Raw genomic sequence first — 20,869 nt, 5'->3', positions numbered from 1 at the left:
CCTCAACCCAGAGTTGCTCAGAGGAATCCTAATGGTACGTACGGTTCACAAATATTTGCTCTTCATGAGACAAGATGCTTGTCAGGTGGGCTCCCTGGAGACGACATTCTCTTTCAGCTGTATCCCATGTGCGGCGATGGGCAAAGTATTTGTAGCATTGTCCTTGGAACTTGTGCCAACCGTAATCACAAGTCTCTGTATCTGTGACAAGTAAACAAAAACCAACCCTTAAAATACTCAAGAAAGGCACACACTTGAGTTTTATGCAAGTGGACAGAGGATTCTGCTATTTAAAGGCTCAGGAAGACACACAACCTAAGCCCCACAGATGAAAAATAAATCACTGATCCTGTAATTCTTATTCAAGTCTTAGATACTTTTATTTACAAAATTTCACCACTAGCCATAAGGAAAATTATGCTTTGCTTGTTAATACCCATCAAAAATCTCCAGATTATCACATTATGCTGGATCTTGAATATCCCAAAAGGGCATTATTATCCCGTAACTCTGAAAGAATTAAACGTAGGCGCTCTGCTTGGACATACGACTGCAGTGGTTCTATACTTTTTGTTTTATGTTTTTTGTTTACTTCATCAAATAATTCTTTGAGTTACTCTGTTCCATTACTATGAAGGACTGATGATTGAAAATGGCCATGGAGAAAAGTAACTGTCATTGTTCAGCTAGCAGATGCAAAGCTGAAGTGCTATCTCAGCGAAGATTAAGGTTGGCCAAAAAAAGGGAGTAGATTTAAGTAAACATAAGGTATCAATTTCTAAAGACAGCTGTAAAGCTGGAATATAAAGTAATGAACTGCACATTGTCTGTGCTTGGATGAGGAGTGGTATTGATAAGAATACACTGTAGATAGAAGCTCACAACAGCCAATATTTCCATTCAGCTAAAGAGAAATAAAGGTGAGCTTTGGAATTGTAGCAGTTTCTAGGGTTGATGTCAATTACAGTGTCAAGCTAAGGCAGCCACAGACAGAACAGATGGTGTAAAACTTCCATATTTATTTTGGTTCTGTGCTTTCACTGTACAAAGTGATCACAAGGAAAAATAGTTTTATAGTAAGAAGGGTATAGAAAGAGTGAACCAGCTCCTCAGGTTTGATGCAGGACCCAATGGGAGGAAATGGCTTTGAGGAGGAGTGCAGGAAAGGTGGTCCCATCATGATTTAGTGAAATCTAAAGACTACTCTGAGTTATGCTGGTTGGAATAGTACCACTTCACCCACTGAGGATCACCAGAGCGTAGCATGCTCTCACCCCACCCCTTTCCAAACACATGAACATGTCCCTGGCTCAACCCCCACCCAGTCCCCATGGTCCCTCTGCCAGAAAGCAGAGAGCCAGCTTTCCACCACCTAAGGATTCTCCCACAAAGCTCTGCATCACTCCCAATGCAATGATGTAGTAGTTGTGTATAAATTACATTTATCTGAGGAGCTTGGTGGGGAGGGAGATTGAGATTTTTGCTTAAAAGTCAATGGCATGATGTGGCCCAAGGGACTCCAGTTGCACGTGAGGGAATGATAGCCAGATATTTATACCACATGTGCCAATTCCTTAACTAGGACATTCCTTAGCTTTTAACTGGAGGTCACGTGTCAAAGCAATTGCCATACTGCAGTAAAACTGGTTAGAATATGCATACATTTTTATATTGGACAAGTCAAGCTATAAAGAACTGCTCATACTTTAAAGAATCTCAGCTATGGAGAGAGTATGTAATCTACAATACTGAGGGGTTTTTCTAGCTCCAATGATGTAGGCACATGCAGCAGTTGGAACTTAATCTCCATGGTCTGGGGCAGTTTTTAAGTTTAGTCTGTCTGTGGTTGTCTAGAGCTTTTGTTTCACCACATAGCACTGACTAATTGTGCTGTATCCTTCATGGTGATGCTTCAAATGTTATTACTCATCTTGTTTAGGAGCCTCGTCTCACAGAAAGGAAGTCAAATAACAATAAGCAGATGTAACACACAGAGAGAGGGCTGGGGGATTACGCAGAATTGGGCCATCCCAATCCAGTGACTGTCCACCAGGGAAGCCAGCTAAACAGTGTGTGAGGGAGCAGTGAGGCTTCAACACAAGGCAGACTGAGTTCAAAATAGTAAGTAATATGAGGCCTTGACCTACCGCCAATGCTAGAACCACACACTGTATCAAAATTCTTCTCTTTAACCTAAGCAATTGTTATTCACCTTGAAGAAAAGAGGGACTGTCATTTGTTTATCAGCCTCAGAAGATCATCGGTGAATATCCTTCCCATAAAACTAAGGCTTTGCCTACAATGGGATTTCAGCCATCAGTGAGATAGTGCAAACGCAAACGCCTAACGGAGACACGGGCATTTCAAATCAGGATAGACTGCACGGTTGCTGCATTGCTGTAAATGGTGCCTATGCTGGAAGCCTGGACTGGTGCAGCTAAGGAGACACTGAAATCCCACTGTAGTTAAGGCCTTAGTGGCAGCATTTGATAAATTTAGGTTTTTCTTTGTTTGTATCACTATATAATTATATATATAAAATTATTCTTTCAGTAAGTAAGCAAGCTATAGGAAATGCAAACCAACCCAACCAAAAAGCAATGACATATGAAGAACCTGATTCATCACTGCATTACATCAGGTTGAATCAGTTCCTTATTCTATTGCCAATGTGCATACCTCCCATTGACATTGCTGTGACAGATACACACTTGCATTAGCAGGAGCACTATATAACAGCTTATGCCTTTACTGCACATGGGATTCTAGCTGCAGCAATGGCAGTACGTTTCCGATCTGATCTTTGCCCACTTGTGAACAATTGATGTGGGAGGACTTAGCCAGCCTACACTGCATGCATACGCTTTATTTCCTGGAAGGTAATCACAGCGTTCTGGAAGCGGATCGCAAAATGTGTTGGAAAGACTGAAACACTGCTTGCTATGTTTATGGTGCTTTAAAAGTTGTCTTGCTTGCCCAAGGTTTATTATAATTTAGAGGTTTGTTTTCAGAGCTGTGTGCCAGGAGTTACCAACATGCTTCTGCTTCCTCATAAGAGCAATTGTAGCTGTATAGCTCTCCAAACACTGCATTAAAAATATGCCCCTTCGGTGCAGTATATGGCCACGTAGAGCTTTTTCAACAGCAGCAATAGGCTGCGGCTAGTAGCTGCCGTGTCTTCAAACAAATTCCAGAAGAGGCTTAAGAAACCAAAGGCTGAAGCACAGATACTAGAATGTAAAGTGACTTGCTCAGCTGTGGATTTTCTGTGTCTCTGGATTCAGGTAATAAATGAAAATCAGAGTCCCATTAGCCCAGACATCTCAGAGTGAAACTGCTTCTCTAATAAATATTCAAGAATTCTCCACAGCTGTGAGATATAAGCTAGAAACTGCCTGTTTCCAAAGAGAATCCTTGCAATAAACCTTTGTCCACCGTCCGGATTTCCCAAGGTACTACAACTGGGAGAAAAAAAGTGAGTCAGCTGAGGAACCAGTATTCACAAACATTTGGACAGGGATCTCAGGTTTGAAAAGCAATGTTGTTGATAATGAAGAAAACATTGTTTTGCTTTGGGAACTTGGAAGGAAAAAGAAAAAGTCTTGTTGTATTACCCCAGTGAGGGATGTCTATTAACAAATGCATATGTGCCATTTTGGCAGTCCGTGAGCACAGCTGCATTCAGTAAACAGGCTAAGCTATGTGAGTGTCTGCAGAGATTCAGCAGTAGGGAAGCCAAACTTTGCTTTAAGTTTAAAGCAAAAATGCAGCACCTTGAGAGCAGGTGGACCACAGTCAGAATAGCAGAGAGGGAAGAGATGAAACAAAAGGAAACTTTAGCCAGAGCACAAAAGTGCGGGAGGAGCAAATAGCAAATCTGTTTTTTAATGCTAGACATTCCAGTACCATAGTCTAGAAGATAGTGGCCAAATTGTGGGCCTTCTATTCCACGTTATATGGTATCTTACTACCCAAATACTCCCACTGCTATCAATGGAGTTACTTGTGGAGTAAGGTACTTCTCAACCTGAGTAAGGATAGCCCAATATTGAGAAATCATCATGGGCTATATTATGATGCACTCACTTACACTGAATATTAACTTATCCTATGACTAGTCCCACTAACTTGTGGAGAACTGTTCCTCATTGTGAGGAAGGTTATTACAGTGTAGCCCAATAAAACATAGCATTTGTACAGCAGCACTTTATATGTTACAAATGAAAGACCCCAGGTCATGAGCTCATTTGTCTAGACTTCTGTGGAGTTATTGCCAACTTACGTGGCAAGTGAGTGGGTTCAGATCCACTGCCCCAGTCTGCAGTCACACATTTCTTGGATATTTTGCATTGAAAAGTGACAAACAAAAAACTATCTGCTCTGGTGACCAGATACTTTAAACAGATATAGTTGTATTTTGAAAAGTTGGGGAGACTGGGTAAAAAAACAAATTAAGTGACAGAAAGGGATATTTAGAAACGAGAGCAGGTGTATTTAACTGCACCGGTAGTTTAGTCTGAATTGGAAACAATGTTGCCTCTCTGAATTATTCCTTGAGTTTATAGAAAGGATGGTATCTTTATTTTTTATGCCTGACAACTTTCTCTCGTAGTATTCAAGAAGAAGTTCTTGGCCCAGATGCTCTGATTAACTATGTTTCAATTCGGTGAAACAGAGGAAGGTGGCTGTCAAGGAGCCAGTTATAGTTCACTGGTTCCCAGGATGTATCTGTTCCACCCTAGGCCCCAGCATAGGTGAGAGTACGCAGGAGGCTGCTCATCCTTCACCAGCTGGCAAAGGTCCCTAAAGGACTATATATCTGCTGAGCACAGCATATATCAGCTGGCCATATCTGGCTGCTTTCTGATCTCTGACTCCCTTTATCTGCTATCTGCAGGCATGATTTTCTGTGCACTCATCTCCCATTAACTACAGTGAGATTGTGGATGCTCAGCACTTCTGCCTAAAGGGCCCTTAATCTTTATTTTGAAAACATGAATAGGATGTATTGCAAACAAACATAATAAAATAAAATGCAAGTAATGAAACATAATGTTTGCACGCTCACTCACACCCTTTCTGAGGCATTGAGGTGACATGTTCTGTCATTCTGGCTGTGTTTTCAATCTAGCAAAGTCAGGGTTGATGCCGTGAAATAAAGACTCCTTGCCAGACAACTGTGTCTGAATTGCCAGCACAGTTTTATTTTGTCTGGTGAAATGGAAATTTGGCACTGATGCTTTTCTCAGGTCCCAAACCACTGCAGGACTTTAAGTGGAGGAAATTTAAATTCCAAAGCTGAGTGAGTAGAGGTCTGTTTCTCATTGACAAACTAGGAAGTGTTCCCATTAACCACCTAAAATGTATTCTCAGGTCGGTCATAAAATGCAAATTAAAGCTACCATGATGCTGAAGGCCATTCAGTACTATGGATTTGCTGGGGAAAAAAGAGAACATTTATTCCTTCTGTTATAAAAAACATTGTCAAATTCTAGTCTTAGAGAACAGATTCAGAAGGTCTTTCAAATCCTGGGCTGCGCCAGACTACTGAAAAGTTGAATTGTGATGAAAGCTGGAGCTAGTCATTCTTCAGAGGTTTCAACTTTAACAAACAAGCCCCTTTCCTTTAGGCTCACTTGGAAAAACTTGTGAACTGCATTTCACCCAATAGGCTCGGGATGAAAGGTAAGCCTGAAACTGCCAACATTTATACAACTATAAGTAGAAAAAGAGGAAGAAAGATATTTTTGTTAGCCTGGAAAAAAGTGCACCTTTAAGCACCATTTCTTTTTCTCTTGGACACCTCTCCAATAATTTTAACAATGGGCCAGATTTTGCCTCTCTTACATACATCGAGGAGTATCTTACTGTGTGAACAGTCCCACTGAAATCAATAGGACTTATTGTGGAATAAGGTACTGGAACATGGAAGAGTAGTGGAATGTGGCCTGTTTCTCTGAGTTTACCAGCTTGGAGAGTTTCTTACATCTCTGTTGTCATCTTCATCTTGCACCCTTTTTCTAAACTATCACAGCATAAGTCAGCTTGGAGAAGCTGGGAATGCAGGTGCCCAGGTGATCCTGCCTATCTACTTATGTAGGCCTATGATACAGTTGGTGGTGGCATCTTGGTTTCTAGCTGTCCATGTTCTAAATCAGGGGTTCCCAAAAGTCTGTCATATTGTGGGCCACTTTGCAAAACATAAGCCCTGTCACAGACCTGCTCTCCTCCCAATCACAATCCCACCCTTCACTGCAGCAACTTGAGTGCTTAGTTACATGATAAAGTGATATTAGGGCAGAGTTGAAGATTAAAAATGTACTTACTTTAATATGCTTACTGTGGCTATTTGGATATGCCCTCCCCCCACCCCATTTTCATTTTGTACTTATGTTGTTTATTTCCTCTCCGTGAGGGTAGCACTTAACATTTATTATTGCTACAAAAATCTGCCTTCATTGCTTGTGGTCTCTGTTGTTTGATAATCTTAGGATCAATTTACAGTTTGTTTGTTTCTGTCCTGCTGTACATTTTCTACCCTTCTCATGCTGGTTTTGTTCTAAAATTTGATCATGGGTGAAGTGAATGTATACTAAAGAAACACTTGACATTGTTGAAGTAGTCATGCACAACCTGCAGAGATGTGCTGGAGGTTTTTGTTTTTGTTTTTTGTTTTGATTCAATTGGATATAAGAGCCTCCAGAATTCCTCAAAGAAACCTGGAATGGGCTAGCAACAAGTGCCACTGCTTGAAAATGGATACATGCATCACCTTACCTTTAAAGCCCTTCACAACATTGTTCTGCCCTACTGATCTATTCTCGCATCCTATCATGCTTCTCCTTGCTGCCTCATCTGATCCACCTATTCATTAATTTCTCCCACAAACACCACAAGTTGCTTCTATCCTGTCTCCTGTACAAGGAATATTCTCCTAATTACTCCAAATAGGGGATGGATGGGATAGACAGCAGAGCCATGGCCAGCCATGCAGGTGGTGGTATGCTGCACCCTTTAAAGCGGTGTAGTAGCTTGTACATTTCCTGGCATACTGGAGAGTTGCAGGAGGCACTCAGCTCCCCTTAGTGAGGGGCAGTTGTGTAGCACCACCAATGGGGCAATACAGCTCTTAGCAAACCACAAACGGAGCAGATTTTGGAGGAGCAGCCAAATTGCATGAGATCAGCATATTGCAGTTTCCTTAGAGATCTGGAGTAATTAGGATTGCATGCCCTGAGGAGGCTAAAACCAGACCAAAAGATGGTCATATGACATTCGCAATAGCGGAACCATAAACAGAGACTGAAATTACCTCTCCTGGTTGAATATATCAATGATCATAAGCAAATGGGAAAGAGAATGAAGGATCAAGAAACACAAGGGAGAGTTCACAAAAACAAACACACCCATAAGAATGGCCTATTCCTGATGTCTTTGCTCATATAAAACTCCCACTAATTCTAATGGGAGTTTTGCCTCCTTGATGACTACATAGTGGGCCCTGGCTAGCCACAAATTGAAAAAAAAAAATCAAAGTATTTGTTAATGTCTTACCTTGTTCGCAAAGAGCACCTACATAGCTTGGCAGACAGAGACAAGTAAATAGATTGAGACCATCAATACACGTGGCTCCATTCCGGCAAGGATTGGACTGGCATTCATCGACATCTATATAAAAATGTAAAAGCGTATTTAAAATATATTCACCTCCTTAAAGGGAAACAGTGTTTACCCTTATTCAGAATTAGTACTAAGAACAATTCCACTCATGAAAGATAAAGCATTGCAAAAGAGACTGCATAACCGCTTTTCTCATATGAGAATGATGACTTCTACATACAAAATAACCTCAGAAAAGCTATAGATGCTGAACAACAATTTCACATTTACATGCTTTTGAATCCTGCTGTGTGACTCCTGGATTAATTTCTGTAATTTGTATATTCATTTCCTAGCTGTCACTCCTTGTGTACCTCTGAAAGAAGATACAGTGTACTGTATCTTCTCTTCAGCTGGTTAATTATCTCTGTGAAGAGTATGACCTTCTCTAGACTGTGACCATGGTACACATCTTATCTAACAACATAAACAGTGCTTCTAGTTTTTCCCTGTAAAACTGCAAGCATTAGCATCTTATTGTATTGTTTATCCATTCCTTTCATGTCATGCTTTCTGCATGATCGGAACAAAGTTTCTTAAAGGCGTTCTCACTGTTTATTATTAGGCGTCTTGATTGATGATAATCTTCATAGAGAGATAGAGGAGACCTTTACCAGACTTATAATCCTGAGGCAAACAAAAGGTTCCTCTCTGCTAATCAAAATGTTAGCACCTGGTATTAAAATATCCAGACAGCTCCAATTTCTTTCTGTACAATAGTGTCTCCTGACCATCTAGTATGAAGAATTTGTGAGTCTGAGAATGAGAGAGAGCTGCGAGACAGATAGATCTGTATGTGCAAACTGAACCTACAACTGTAATTTTTTAAGGAAATTTACTCGAGCACAGCTAAAGTTTAAACTTTCACCCAGATTTTGTGCATCAAAAATCTTGTTCAAAGTTGAATTGGTGATAGCCATTGAGTATCAAAATATAAAAAGAGTATTTTTATTTGACAACAGTGCTCAATGCATAGTTTCACAAGCACTTAAAACAGTCCTAGGTTAAACAACCTCACTGTCTAAAAGATCACACATACATATCATATAGGTTGGAAGTGTGTGTTTAAAGCCTGAAAAAATGTTACTTTCACCAGATTTTTGCTTGCTAGTTAAATGTAACAAGCTGTGTTATCCTGGGTTGTATTGGAATGTCTCATGTAGCCATATGTTGCGGTGGAGAGAGATTGGACATTAGACCCATGTATAGTCTGGTCAAGCTCTCTTAATTGGCATCAGAGTTGTCTAAATATTGATTTCAACCTGGAACTGATTTCTCCCTGCCCACATCTGCTATTTGGCTGGTCATATATCAGCAGGCATTAATATAGATAATGCCCTATTATTTGGGGGATTGAGGATTAAATAAAGTTTACTGCCTTCCTGAACCATTAGAAAAAGTTTATAAGAATTTACTGGTTAATTCAAAAGGGTTTAATCAATATGATAATTAGATTATACTGATTATTTGATATTAACCCACTTTATTTTGATATGATTTATGTATGTATTTTATTTGGTGTCTTTTTTTGTTTAGTTTAGTTAATAAATTGGACATAATTTGTGAATATTACCCTCTAGAGGTAGGTAGGTGTGTGGGGAGGGGACAGGAGGAGGCAACATGGGCAGGGAAAGAGAAGCAGGTGTTTCTTTCGCTGCCTCTCTCTACCTGGATCATGTCCAACTACAGAGTCTTTCAAAGCCTCAGCATCTGTCAGTGTAACGATACATAATTCCGCTTCCAAAGCTAATATATGAAATGTTATTCTAGTCAATCTGCAGGCAATCCAGTACAAAAAAAGCTTTCAGGTTGGAATCATCTTACCCAATTCACACTGCTCGCCACTGAAACCTGGCATACATGTGCAGATGTAGTAAGAGCCACGTGGATAACAGGTACCCCCATGAAGGCAGGGATTACTTTTGCAGGGATCTTGGCCTGTGATATGAGTTAAAGAAAGAAAAATTGATACATTGTCTAAAATACTTGGTTAGTTGTTGGTTCTTTTAAGGAAGAAAGGTATTTCCTTATTTCTGCTTTGATGCTTCACTGCAGTTAAAGATTAAACCATTAAAAAAAGTTCTGTACTGCCTGGAGTTGTCATTTTCAATCACCATAATTTTCAGCCTTACCAATAACACTATATTCACGATAGAGAACAATAACTCATTTTCAGAGGTGTTTTATGTTTTTAAAATGACATTTTGTACTACTCCTGGAAATTGAAATATTCTATTGAGGATTTAGTTGGCGTGACATGGCAATTAATTATAGCCAAAAACAGTTAAACATATGTGCACAGTGAATAGAAAATGTATTCTTTTGAATGGGGTTAGTTTATATGGAATGGTTGGGTACCCAGAACATGCATCTTTTTAGCATACTGACTTGCTGTCATTTTGGAATGTTATACTTAACCATTTACTGCTCAGACACTCTTATTTCTTTGAAAAAATCTTTTGCTAATTAATATTCTTTCCCCAAATCATGCCCCAGTTGTCTTCCTTTAAAACATACTTTTAGAAAACAAACATAGTAGCTATATACGAGACTAAACCAAAATATTTAGGTAAAAACTTACCTGCCATGAAATCCCAGCATTTATTGGAATCATCATTTTAATACTGTTTTCTTACAGAGTGTAGATGTGTTCTACTGATCTTTATTTGAACTCAGTTCAAACTTAAACATTTGTATGTGGTATAGGCAAATAGGAACAATCACTGATACATATATTCATACAAAAGGTAGCTACTCTACATATCACCTGTGCTTTTTGCACTCTTAAGCATTCAGTAAACCAATTAATAAAGTGCTTCTGACCTGCAAGAAGGAAGCCCATAGCTATATTGGGAGTCTGAGAGAGCAGATATGAAGCAAAAGGTCCTATTTTAATCTAATTTGATTCAAAGACATGGGCAAATGTTTCAGACATTGTTTACATTTTCCAAATTAGTTTGTTTGTCCTTTATGGTATATAGGACACAATCCAAAGTCTTTCTATTGAGTTCAATTAATTACCCAAACTGTTTGAAAAAATGATCAAAACTAGGATATTGACCACCTTTAAAATATTAGTCCAGTTCTTACCTCAACATGCCAGCCATATACAGGTAAATGATGAATAGTAGCTATTGTACACAGAAATCATTCTATCTGTATAGCTTGTGTTATGCCAAATGCTGTCCAAGCCAAGGATCTTTGGTTTATATTTATATCAGACAGAAGCTGTATCAAACCAGTCAGATTGCTCAATAGCCAACCATTATTCAATAGCTGAATTTTTTTAAAACCTCAAACTTCAGCCAGTCTTGGGACTAATCCTGTATATATTTTTTTAAACTTGTATTATAGATAAGCCTGTCTGCAATTACTTGATGAGTTCCCTGGCTTTGTTCTCCAAATAAATTGGAATATTCCATGAAAGCCATGAGAGTTGTAGAATAATTGTACATTGCAATTGTCATGCTAATGCAACAACATTCATCAAATAAATTAATGATATCTACATATCCATTAGGAACATGAAAATAAAGTAACTACAACTGGATACTGTGCGAGGATCAATGTTCCTTTTCTTCTATATCACCACCTCAGATCTGAACCAAAACCCATTGATGCAAATGGAAGGTCACTTATGAATTAGTGAGCTTTGGATCAGCCCCCTAGTTTTCTTTGAACTTGTACTCAGTAGGCTTCACCATTGTATTGATTTCAGCATTGTATAATGCTTTTATGTGTATTATCTTCATTGCCTTCCAAATGTAGTTTGATTCTCATATACAAGCACATGTTTGCTACCACCTAGTGTTTTAGTATAAAATAAAGTCTTCAAGTGAAAATAAAGAACAAATTAAATGTTTACTGGTAACAAAACAAGTTTATATGGTATTTATCAGATTGGGATCTCACCTGGTATATGGACCGCTGTGCCTTCAACAGAATCTCCACTGTTGCCGATCAGGAAATCTGATCCATTAGTGACGTCCAGAAGGAAAAATGATGAAGTTACAAGTTCAGTAGTGTTTAGGTCCTCTGTGCTTATTGTTGTCTGTTTATTATACTCAGGAATGTTTTCAGGGGCTGGAATCTTTGTTGCAATGTCAGAAGAAATTGTTGTGGACTCCTTCTGTCCTACCACAGTTGTTTGTGTTTCCAGGCTTGTATCCAAAGATGGTAAAGATGAAGATAACATTGTAACAGTTGCCTGGCCAGGCTTAAATACTCCACCTGCTATACTTTCATGTGGCACTGAAGCTGGTGTGGTGTATAGCCTGGGCAAAGCTCCCTCAGTGCTGCTTTCATCTACTTGATTGGGATCTTTCACTTTCTCTGGAGAAGTTTCATCTTCTGCACTAATTTCTGGAATATCTGTGTCTACTGTTTCTCCAGAATGTATAAAAGCTGTTGGTATGACATATTTTGATAGAGAATCTTCAGAAATGGTTGCTAGTTCTTCAGTAACTAATTCTATTATGGAAGTTTCTTTCTCCTTTGTTCTGTCTGTTATCTGTCCACTAAAATCAGGAGTACTTTCAACAGATGTGCTTTCTGATTCAGGTTCAGGAGAAGAGTCTAGTGGAGACTCAGTTTTAGTGGACAGCACTTTGGTGGATGGTTTGTAAGTTGCTGCAACATCAGAACTAACTTCTTTGAAGGTTTGGCCTGATGTTTGATTAGACCTGTCTGAATCAGTTGATGACAAAGTATTTGGAATGATTACTTCAGGGTATTCTGATACTTCATTAACCAACTGGATAGTTACTGGAGATTTTGGCATTTGAGTTACAGGAAAAGGTTTGGCTGGATCTGTTTCTTCAGATTCTGTTGATATGGTTTTTGTTTCTGTATAAACTGTATGATGTTTTACTTCACTTATATTAGGTGACTCTGTTAAGTTTTGGGATACAAGTTGTGGGGTAACAATACTTACATCAGACATGTTTGCTGTGAAAGCCTGTTCTGTCTCAGTAGGTAAGTCGGGTCTAAAGGAAGGAAACAAAGGCTTCTCCTCATCAGGCTCTTCTTGTCCCATTCCTGAATACCCAGAGGTAGAGACTATTTCACTTTGATCTGCTATCACTTGGTTGTCTGACAAAGTACTTGATTCAGGGAGGCCTTCTGTTTTATTTTCTGGTGCTACATGTTTAGTTTCAAATGGAGATTCTTTGGCCTCTTCGCTTACTCGGGGGGGCACACTAGGGCTGGCCACTGATGATATTGTTGGAAGCAAAATATCCAGTTCAGAGAATTCACCAGTGATGGGAGTTTCCGTTGTGAACTGCATGACATCCCCTGAACCAAAATCCGTGTCATCTGATCTGGGTCTGTTCTCAGCTGTTACTGATTCATTATTTATTGACTTACTGGAAATAGTCATGGAAAGATTATCACCAGATCCATATAATTTCTCTTCAGCTGTAGAAAGATTAGATGTTAAATCATACTCCTTCACTTCTTCAACATTTATGCTATCATTATTGCCATATGTTGAATGAGTCTCTGTATCTGGAGTTGTCTGCACACTTAGTATATCTTCATGCGTTGGTTTAGAATGATCCACATCTATGATTGTTGTTTCATCTGATGTGATTCCTAGTCGTACTTCAATTAGTGTGATCTCATTAAAAGCAGAAACATTCCCTGTAACATTTCTGAAGTCATCAAGCTTTGGGAGGATTTTGTTTTCTATCCTTGTATCGTTTATTAAACTCTCATCTGTAAAGGTCTTCGGTTGAACACTAGTCGGGTTTGGTAAGATCTCTTTTTCTTCTGTGTGGGTGGAAAATAACACTGGAACAGTTTGTGATCCATTTAATACTGTCTCTGTGTTCAGTTCTTCAGAAGAGTTTTCCTCATGAGTATCAGGAGCAACTGTTATTTCCGGCGTTCGCAAATGGGTAGTAGATGCATCTGGGTGAAATGACCCCACAATGTCTACCCAGCCAGATCCTTCTCCAGAACTTTCATATAGTGGTGTGGGAGGCATTTTTGGTGTTGATGTTGCAAGTGCTTCCTCTGTTTCAAGATGAGGAGTTCCATTAAAGAATACAGAAGCAGCAGTTATGTTTTCATTAGTCATCAATTGTGAAGTTTCCTCTTGAGTAACAACTCGATCAGTAGCAGCTGGTGCTCCGTATGTTTCATTTTCTTCTACCCATTGAAAAGTTTCCTGTTTGTGAGAGTCTTCAGTGATTAAAAAAGAATGTGATGTCTCTTTTGTGGTAGCTTCTTTAGTACTGAAGTTCCTAGAACTTTCTTCAGCTAAAGCGGAGGTACTAGTGGCCATTTTCTCTGTTGTTTCGGAAACTGCCTTTGTTATAGAACTGAATAGCCTGAGTTCTTCACTGGAATCCTTGTTTGATTCAGTCTGACCACTTTCAAATTCTTGGGCTTTGTCAGTAGAAAGTCTTGGTCCCACACTTTTAGGATGAAATGCTTCAGGACTTAAAGTACTTGTGATTTCTTTTATAGTCACAGAATTCAGTGGCACTGCTGATGGAACACTAATAAATTCATCTCCTGATCCTTGTCCTGAAAACAATGTATCACTACTGATCTCTTTATTAGTTGGCTCGTCACCCTTGGGGATCAGAAGTGATCCATGAATGTCTTCTGTAGGGAAAATATTTTGTACCAAGTCTTTTTCTTTCTTTGTAAGTGTAGCTAGAGAGCTTATATCTTTGCTTTTAATTTTTATGGCCTCAGTTACTAGAGTAGTATCACTAAATGAAAGTATTTTTTCAACAGATTCAGTGCCAGAAATTATCTCCAATTTCTTTTCTTCTGAATATGGACTAACTGTGGGAACAACTAAAATTTCAAGTTGTTCTAGGGTAGATTCTGTACTTTTAATGACAGGATATTTTGTTGTTATTCCAGAGGCTTCTACAACTTTTTGTGAAGTTTCTGCAGAAATATTCTGGTCAGAACGTATATCTTCTTCCAAAGGAAGATTTGTAGCAAAAGTTCTTGTTATGGATTCAGTAGGCATTTGCTCTTCTATCTGTACCTCAGTGATGACTTTTCTTGTAATTCCAGTTCTAACTGTGCTGACTTCACTTTTGGTACTCATGACTAAATTTGCAGACTCAACAGCAAAGGAATAACCCACAGATGCTGTACTGATAATTTCTCTTTCATCTTCTGTTGCTTGTGTTTCTGGTCTTCTAACTGCTGAATGTGGTGAAGCTGTAGTTTTCGTAAAAGACTCAATGACAGAATCCACTTCTCCAGAACCCTGATCAATTAATGGGAAATTAGTACCAAGTACTTTTTCTGTAGAACCATCTGGCACTGGTAGCATGGTACCGCTCTCATCTCTGGATTCTTCTCCAGAGCCTGCCTCCATAAGGATAATGTTCTCTGCTGAGATGGTTGGTGAGCTGTCTCTTCCACTTTCACTTTCTGTAGATTCAGTTACTGTGTTTATACTGCTGACAGCACGTGTCACAATGGTGTCAGGAGAAGTGATTTTAACAACAGACTCCACAGAAGAGGTGACCCCAAAGTTTTCTAAGTATTTAGTTTGCTCTTCTGTTGCAATATGAGTTGTCATCTCTTTTCTAGATTGAGTAAAAGATTTTTCTTGAGAAGGAAGAGTTGTAATCAAATAATATGCTTCTGTTTCATGTTTTTGTTCTCCTGGCTTACCTGTACTAAAAATGTCCTTAGATACCTGCCTTCCTATTCCAGCTTCCTTAGTTGAGTCATCTGACTCAGTATTTAACACTGACTTTGTTGCTTCAACGGTTGTTGTATATTCCACAGATGAAGTATCTGTGCTGTAGACATCTCCTTCCTGCTTTTTCGTTTGAGTTTCAATGCCCCCAGTCACAGACCCCAATAGAACTGAAATAATGGCAGTAGAATCAATAACATCTCTTTCTCCAGAACCTAGATCAATAAATGGGGGATCAGTACTTACCACTCTTCTTGTGACACCCCCTGAAATTATGTCTCCAATGGTTTTCTTAGTGTATGTTGGTTCTTCCCCAGATCCTTCATCTATAAAAAGGCTTTTCTCTGTGGAGAAAGGAGCAGCAGTAAACACTTTGCTTTCAGGCCATGTGGAATCTGTCATTGGTATTGTTTTGCTGAGAGTAGTGGATTCCTGACCTACAATTCCAATTGTGTTACTAGAGCTTTCCTGTCCATCACTGAATACTGACTTTCCTATCTCAACAGTAGAAGAATGTTCCTTAGTTGAAGAAGCGGTGTTCTGTGCTTCTTTTTCATCTTCTTTCATTGTCATTTCCGTTCCAGTAGCACCGCTAACTCCTTTTTCAGTAACCAACCCAACAACAGATGTGGTAGTACCAGTTTCTTCAGAACTTTGATCAAAAACAGAAGAAGTGCTGCTAGTTTCCTTACGCAAAGAAAGGGTGGCTCCTGAAACAGTGGCAGTAATTTCTGCCGTCAGCAGTTTGCCAGACCCTAAGAAAGTTTCTTCTACTGAAATCTTTTCAGTAACTACAGTCTCTGTCACCATAGCTGAAGTTTGAGCAACATCCTCCTCTTCTACATCTCCAGAGCCTTCTGGTATTATAAATGAAGTAGGACTTGCCACAGACTTCACTATATGACTTCTTCTTGTTGTTTCTACGAGGGTTTCCAGTGGAGGAAGTCTATCAGGCTTAATAGTTGATTTATAATCATCTCTTAGAATAGAGGTTTCCTTTTCTGGCATACGGTCTTTTAGGCCTATGTCTACAGTAGCGGTATCAGACACTGGACTGGGAGCAGAAGTTGCGGCAGAACTTTTTTCTGCATGTTCTTTTATTGTCATTTTCACCATTTCTGAAAAGACAGGGAACTCAGGGTCAATGGCAGCATCTCCAGAAGACTCTATAGTAATCAAAGGCAAGGTTTTGGGGTCTTTAATTGAGCTTTGCTGAAATTCAATTCCATGATGTTTTAAGGTCTCTAAAGTTTCTGATGAAGATTGCCCATATATAGATGGTACCTCAGATTTATTTGTAGTGGCAACTTCTGATTCACTACTTAAAACAGGTTCCAACATTGCAACATCTGCTGTAGGTTGTTGTGTAACTTCAAATGCCCCTATTATTTCTCTAGATACATCTGGTTGCATTGTACCAGAGGCCTCATTTTCAGATATTATGGTGTTAGTTTTGTTGATTTGTGAAAATTTGACATTTTTGGAATGTGTAACACTTTCAATTTGGTCACTTCTTGCTTCTTCAGCTTTTGTGTCTTTAGGTGCACTGGTCACCTGTTGCTTTCCATTGATGAACTGCAATGCTGGAGGAGTTGTAACATCAGTAGTATTTTCACAGTCTTCATCTTCTTCAAACTCAAAAACTGGAAATAAAGATTCCATAAAGATTCCAGCAGGGTACTCAGAAGACTCTTGATCAGGGACTGAGGTACAAGGTTCAGCCTGTGGTGAGTCTGCGTCTATGGGGGGTTCATCTGTTGTGTGTGAATGTATTTCATAATCAAATAGATCTGCAAAAAGAAAGAGCTTTTCACAATCCTTAAATGACAAGTGTGGTAATGAATTATATTAGCCATAGACAGGACAAACAATTTATCATAGCAAAAATAAATGCATTTCAAATTAAATAAATTAAATATAGTATGTTATTTTATTAGCAAAATAAGTTAAATATAACCTGTTTTAAAAACTGCACACTTGCTTTACCAGTTCAAATGGTTTTGCACACAGAGGTCACCAATTTTTAAATACCATTGATTGTCATAAAACACGTGTGTTTAGTCACAGAAATAGCCTTGTGCTGACTTCTCCTTCAGTAGATTTACACTATTCTATACAGATGTAAAGGGGGGCAGAGAAAAAAAATCAGTTTTAGATAGAAGAAGCTATCAGCGGTGCCCAACTGCAATATTACTTCTGTGGATTTGTGGCATAAACTAATCTTCCTTAGCAACTGAGGTGAAGCCTCCCATGTTCAAAAAAAAAAAAAAAAAAAAAGTACAGCACATGTCTTCCCAATGCCATTTGTCCTGAATACATGCTAGCTTGAATGAAAGTAATTGCTTCAAGGCTATATGAGACACTCTGCTCTGTACGCTTGACCATTTGGTTAGTAAATGATAGGTCACTCCTCAGGTGCATTATGGCTATTGAGAAAATATATTAAATAATAAATCATACATAAAAATATATTGTACACAAAAATGATGCCATAGAACATATACATTTATTAAATTCAATGAGACTTGATAAATGCCAGTTAATTTTTTCTGCAGTTATACCTTGAATAGTATCACTGTTTACATATACTGCAAAAAATTTGATGTTTTTCTTTAGGGCAATTGAACAAATATTGAGATGGAGATTTCCAAATGCTTGTAAGAAATTTAGGTATAGAAATCTCATTGAATTCCACTGGGATCTATGCTCCTAAATTCTTTGGGTGTTTTTGAAAATCTCCCCCGACATGTACATTTTATCTCAGATCTTCTGGACTATAGGATGCCTGTCACCTTCAGATAAGCAAGAGTTATAAGCTCTCTTTGTCTTATACTTGGTCTTATAGAACTATTTGCTCCACTGACTTGTAGACAGAAAGTTTTGTGCTGCTGTACACAACTTTTAATCTACAAATTTCTCTTACATGTAATTCTAGACAAATAAGATAAACCAGATCCTTAGCTGGTGTAAACTGAGGTAGCCAATAGAGCTGCACCTGTTTACACCAGTAGAGAATCTGGCCTGACATAGCTAGCTTCTACCCTTTAGCATGATCAGATAAATGCTACTCACCCTATGAACCTGAAAAGCTAAATTAAAGGAAAGATTCTGTTCCTGCTATATACACCGTGAATGACATAGTACAATAATTCCTCACTTAACAGTGTAGTTATGTTCCTGAAAAATGCGACTTTAAGCTAAACGATATTTAGCTAATCCAATTTCCCCATGAGTATTAATGTAACTGGGGCTCGGGAGTTAGGTTCCAGGGAAATTTTTTCGCCAGACAAAAGAAATTATGTGCAGTTTGACTCTCAGCTGTGACTAAGTAAGTGAATATCCTCTGGTCCCAGAGCTCTGGTGAGGGTGTGGGTCAACAACACCCCCACTCCTAGGCCTGCAGAGTCCTCCCTGTGCAAGCTCTGTGGGTTTGAGCTCAACGGGAGCCAGGCAGAGCGGGCAAGTGGCAGCACATAGGAAGGGACACTGCTGCATCCTTCCCCAACAGCCGATGGAGATGTCTCCGCTGGCCTCTGAGCAGCAGATCACACAAATGTTTGCTCCAGTTAGTCACTGAATGGCCCCCCAGCCCCCCGGGGTGCTGGGGAGACCAGTCATCTCCTAAGGGAACTAATCTGCCAGGTTGCATGGTATGCTTGGGACGCACAACGCAGAGGCACGTGGCCTCTAGATCTCTGCAGAGCTGGAGACAGCCACAGGCTTCTGGGCCACAGGCGCCTACTTTTCAAACTGCTCGGATGTGCTCACCCCCAGGCTCTGCCCCAGGACCCGCCACCCACTCCACCCCTTCCCCCGAGGCCCCACCTTGCCACTTCCCACCCCCCTCTTCACTTCCACCCCACTTCTTCCCATGCAACTCCACCCCTCCCCCGAGCACGCTGGGTCATCGTTCCTCCCTGCTCCCTCCGAGCCTCCCTGCACACCGTGAAACAGCTGATTGCAGCGGGTGGGATACGTGGAGGGGGAGTGGGGAAGCACGGATCCGTGGGGCCTGTTGGAGGTGTTGGAGGCAGGTGGAAAGTGTTAGAACATTGCACAACTTTCATAGAATCATAGAATATCAGGGTTGGAAGGGACCTCAGGAGGTCATCTAGTCCAACCCCCTGCTCAAAGCAGGACCAATCCCCAACTAAATCATCCCAGCCAGGGCTTTGTCAAGCCTGACTTTTAAAAGCTTCAAAGGAAGGAGATTCCACCATCTCCCTAGGTAACACATTCCAGTGCTTCACCACCCTCCTGGTGAAAAAGTTTTTCCTAATATCCAACCTAAACCTCCCCCACTACAACTTGAGACCATTACTCCTCACTCTGTCATCTGCTACAACTGAGAACAGTTTAGATCCATCCTCTTTGGCACCCCCTCTTTCAGGTACTTGAAAGCAGCTATCAAATCCCCCCTCATTCTTCTCTTCTGTAGACTAAACAATCCCAGTTCCCTCAGCCTCTCCTCATAAGTCATGTGTTTCAGTCCCTTAATCATTTTTGTTGCCCTCCGCTGGATGTTTTCCAATTTTTCCACATCCTTCTTGTCGTGTGGGGCCCAAAACTGGACACAGTACTCCAGATGAGGTCTCACCAATGTCGAATAGAGGGGAACAATCACGTCCCTCGATCTGCTGGCAATGCCCCTACTTATGCACCCCAAAATGCCATTGGCCTTCTTGGCAACAAGGGCACACTGTTGACTCATATCCAGCTTCTCGTCCACTGTAACCCCTAGGTCCTTTTCTGCAGAACTGCTGCCAAGCTATTCTGTCCCTAGTCTGTAGCAGTGCATGGGATTCTTCCGTCCTAAGTGCAGGACTCTGCATTTGTCCTTGTTGAACCTCATCAGATTTCTTTTGGCCCAATCCTCCAATTTGTCTAGGTCCCTCTGTATCCTATCCCTACTCTTCAGCGTATCTACCTCTCCTCCCAGTTTAGTGTCATCTGCAGACTTGCTGAGGATGCAATCCACGCCATCCTCCAGATCATTAATGAAGATATTGAACAAAACTGGCCCCAGGACCGACCCTTGGGGCACTCCACTTGATACCAGCTGCCAACTAGACATGGAGCCATTGATCACTACCCGTTAAGCCCGACGATCTAGCCAGCTTTCTATCCACCTTATAGTCCATTCATCCAGCCCATACTTCTTTAACTTGCTGGCAAGAATACTGTGGGAGACCGTGTCAAAAGCTTTGCTAAAGTCAAGGAATAAAACGTCCACTGCTTTCCCCTCATCCACAGAGCCAGTTATCTTACCATAGAAGGCAATTAGATTAGTCAGGCATGACTAATCTAACTTTAAACAAGCATATTCTCTAATAAACAGTGATGTAATAACAAAACAACTTTAACCAGGAAGACTTTAAGTGAGGAGTTACTGTACCATAAATAAATTAACCTTCCTGATTAAAAAATTCTTACAAGATGTAAAAAAGCAAATTGTGACAAAGTGCTATTCCTTTAAAATAATTCTCCTAAATGTGAGCATCAGTTAATTACAGGGATTTTGTAACCTTT

At 39.9% G+C, this 20,869-nt stretch overlaps 1 protein-coding gene across 5 annotated transcripts in view; it reads right to left on the bottom strand.

Annotated features, from left to right (window-relative positions):
- The window catches only part of VCAN (versican), a 135,866-nt gene that overhangs the window by 26,136 nt on the left and 88,861 nt on the right, over nucleotides 1-20,869 (bottom strand). For 4 of the 5 annotated variants that reach the window (XM_073344417.2, XM_073344418.2, XM_073344419.2 and 1 more), the window contains 4 exons: nucleotides 11,572-17,130; nucleotides 9,484-9,597; nucleotides 7,555-7,668; nucleotides 43-201 (listed from right to left, as the gene is read on the bottom strand). In XM_073344417.2, the coding sequence (XP_073200518.2) occupies nucleotides 43-201; nucleotides 7,555-7,668; nucleotides 9,484-9,597; nucleotides 11,572-17,130 (5,946 nt within the window). The remainder of the gene's footprint in view (nucleotides 1-42; nucleotides 202-7,554; nucleotides 7,669-9,483; nucleotides 9,598-11,571; nucleotides 17,131-20,869) is intronic. The other variant, XM_073344421.2, reaches the window with a different exon arrangement.

This window comes from Lepidochelys kempii, chromosome 5, assembly GCF_965140285.1.
Source record: "Lepidochelys kempii isolate rLepKem1 chromosome 5, rLepKem1.hap1, whole genome shotgun sequence".
Classification (NCBI taxonomy): domain Eukaryota; kingdom Metazoa; phylum Chordata; order Testudines; family Cheloniidae; genus Lepidochelys; species Lepidochelys kempii.
Note: the sequence above shows the minus strand (reverse complement) of the source record. Positions and strands in the feature narration are given on the sequence as shown.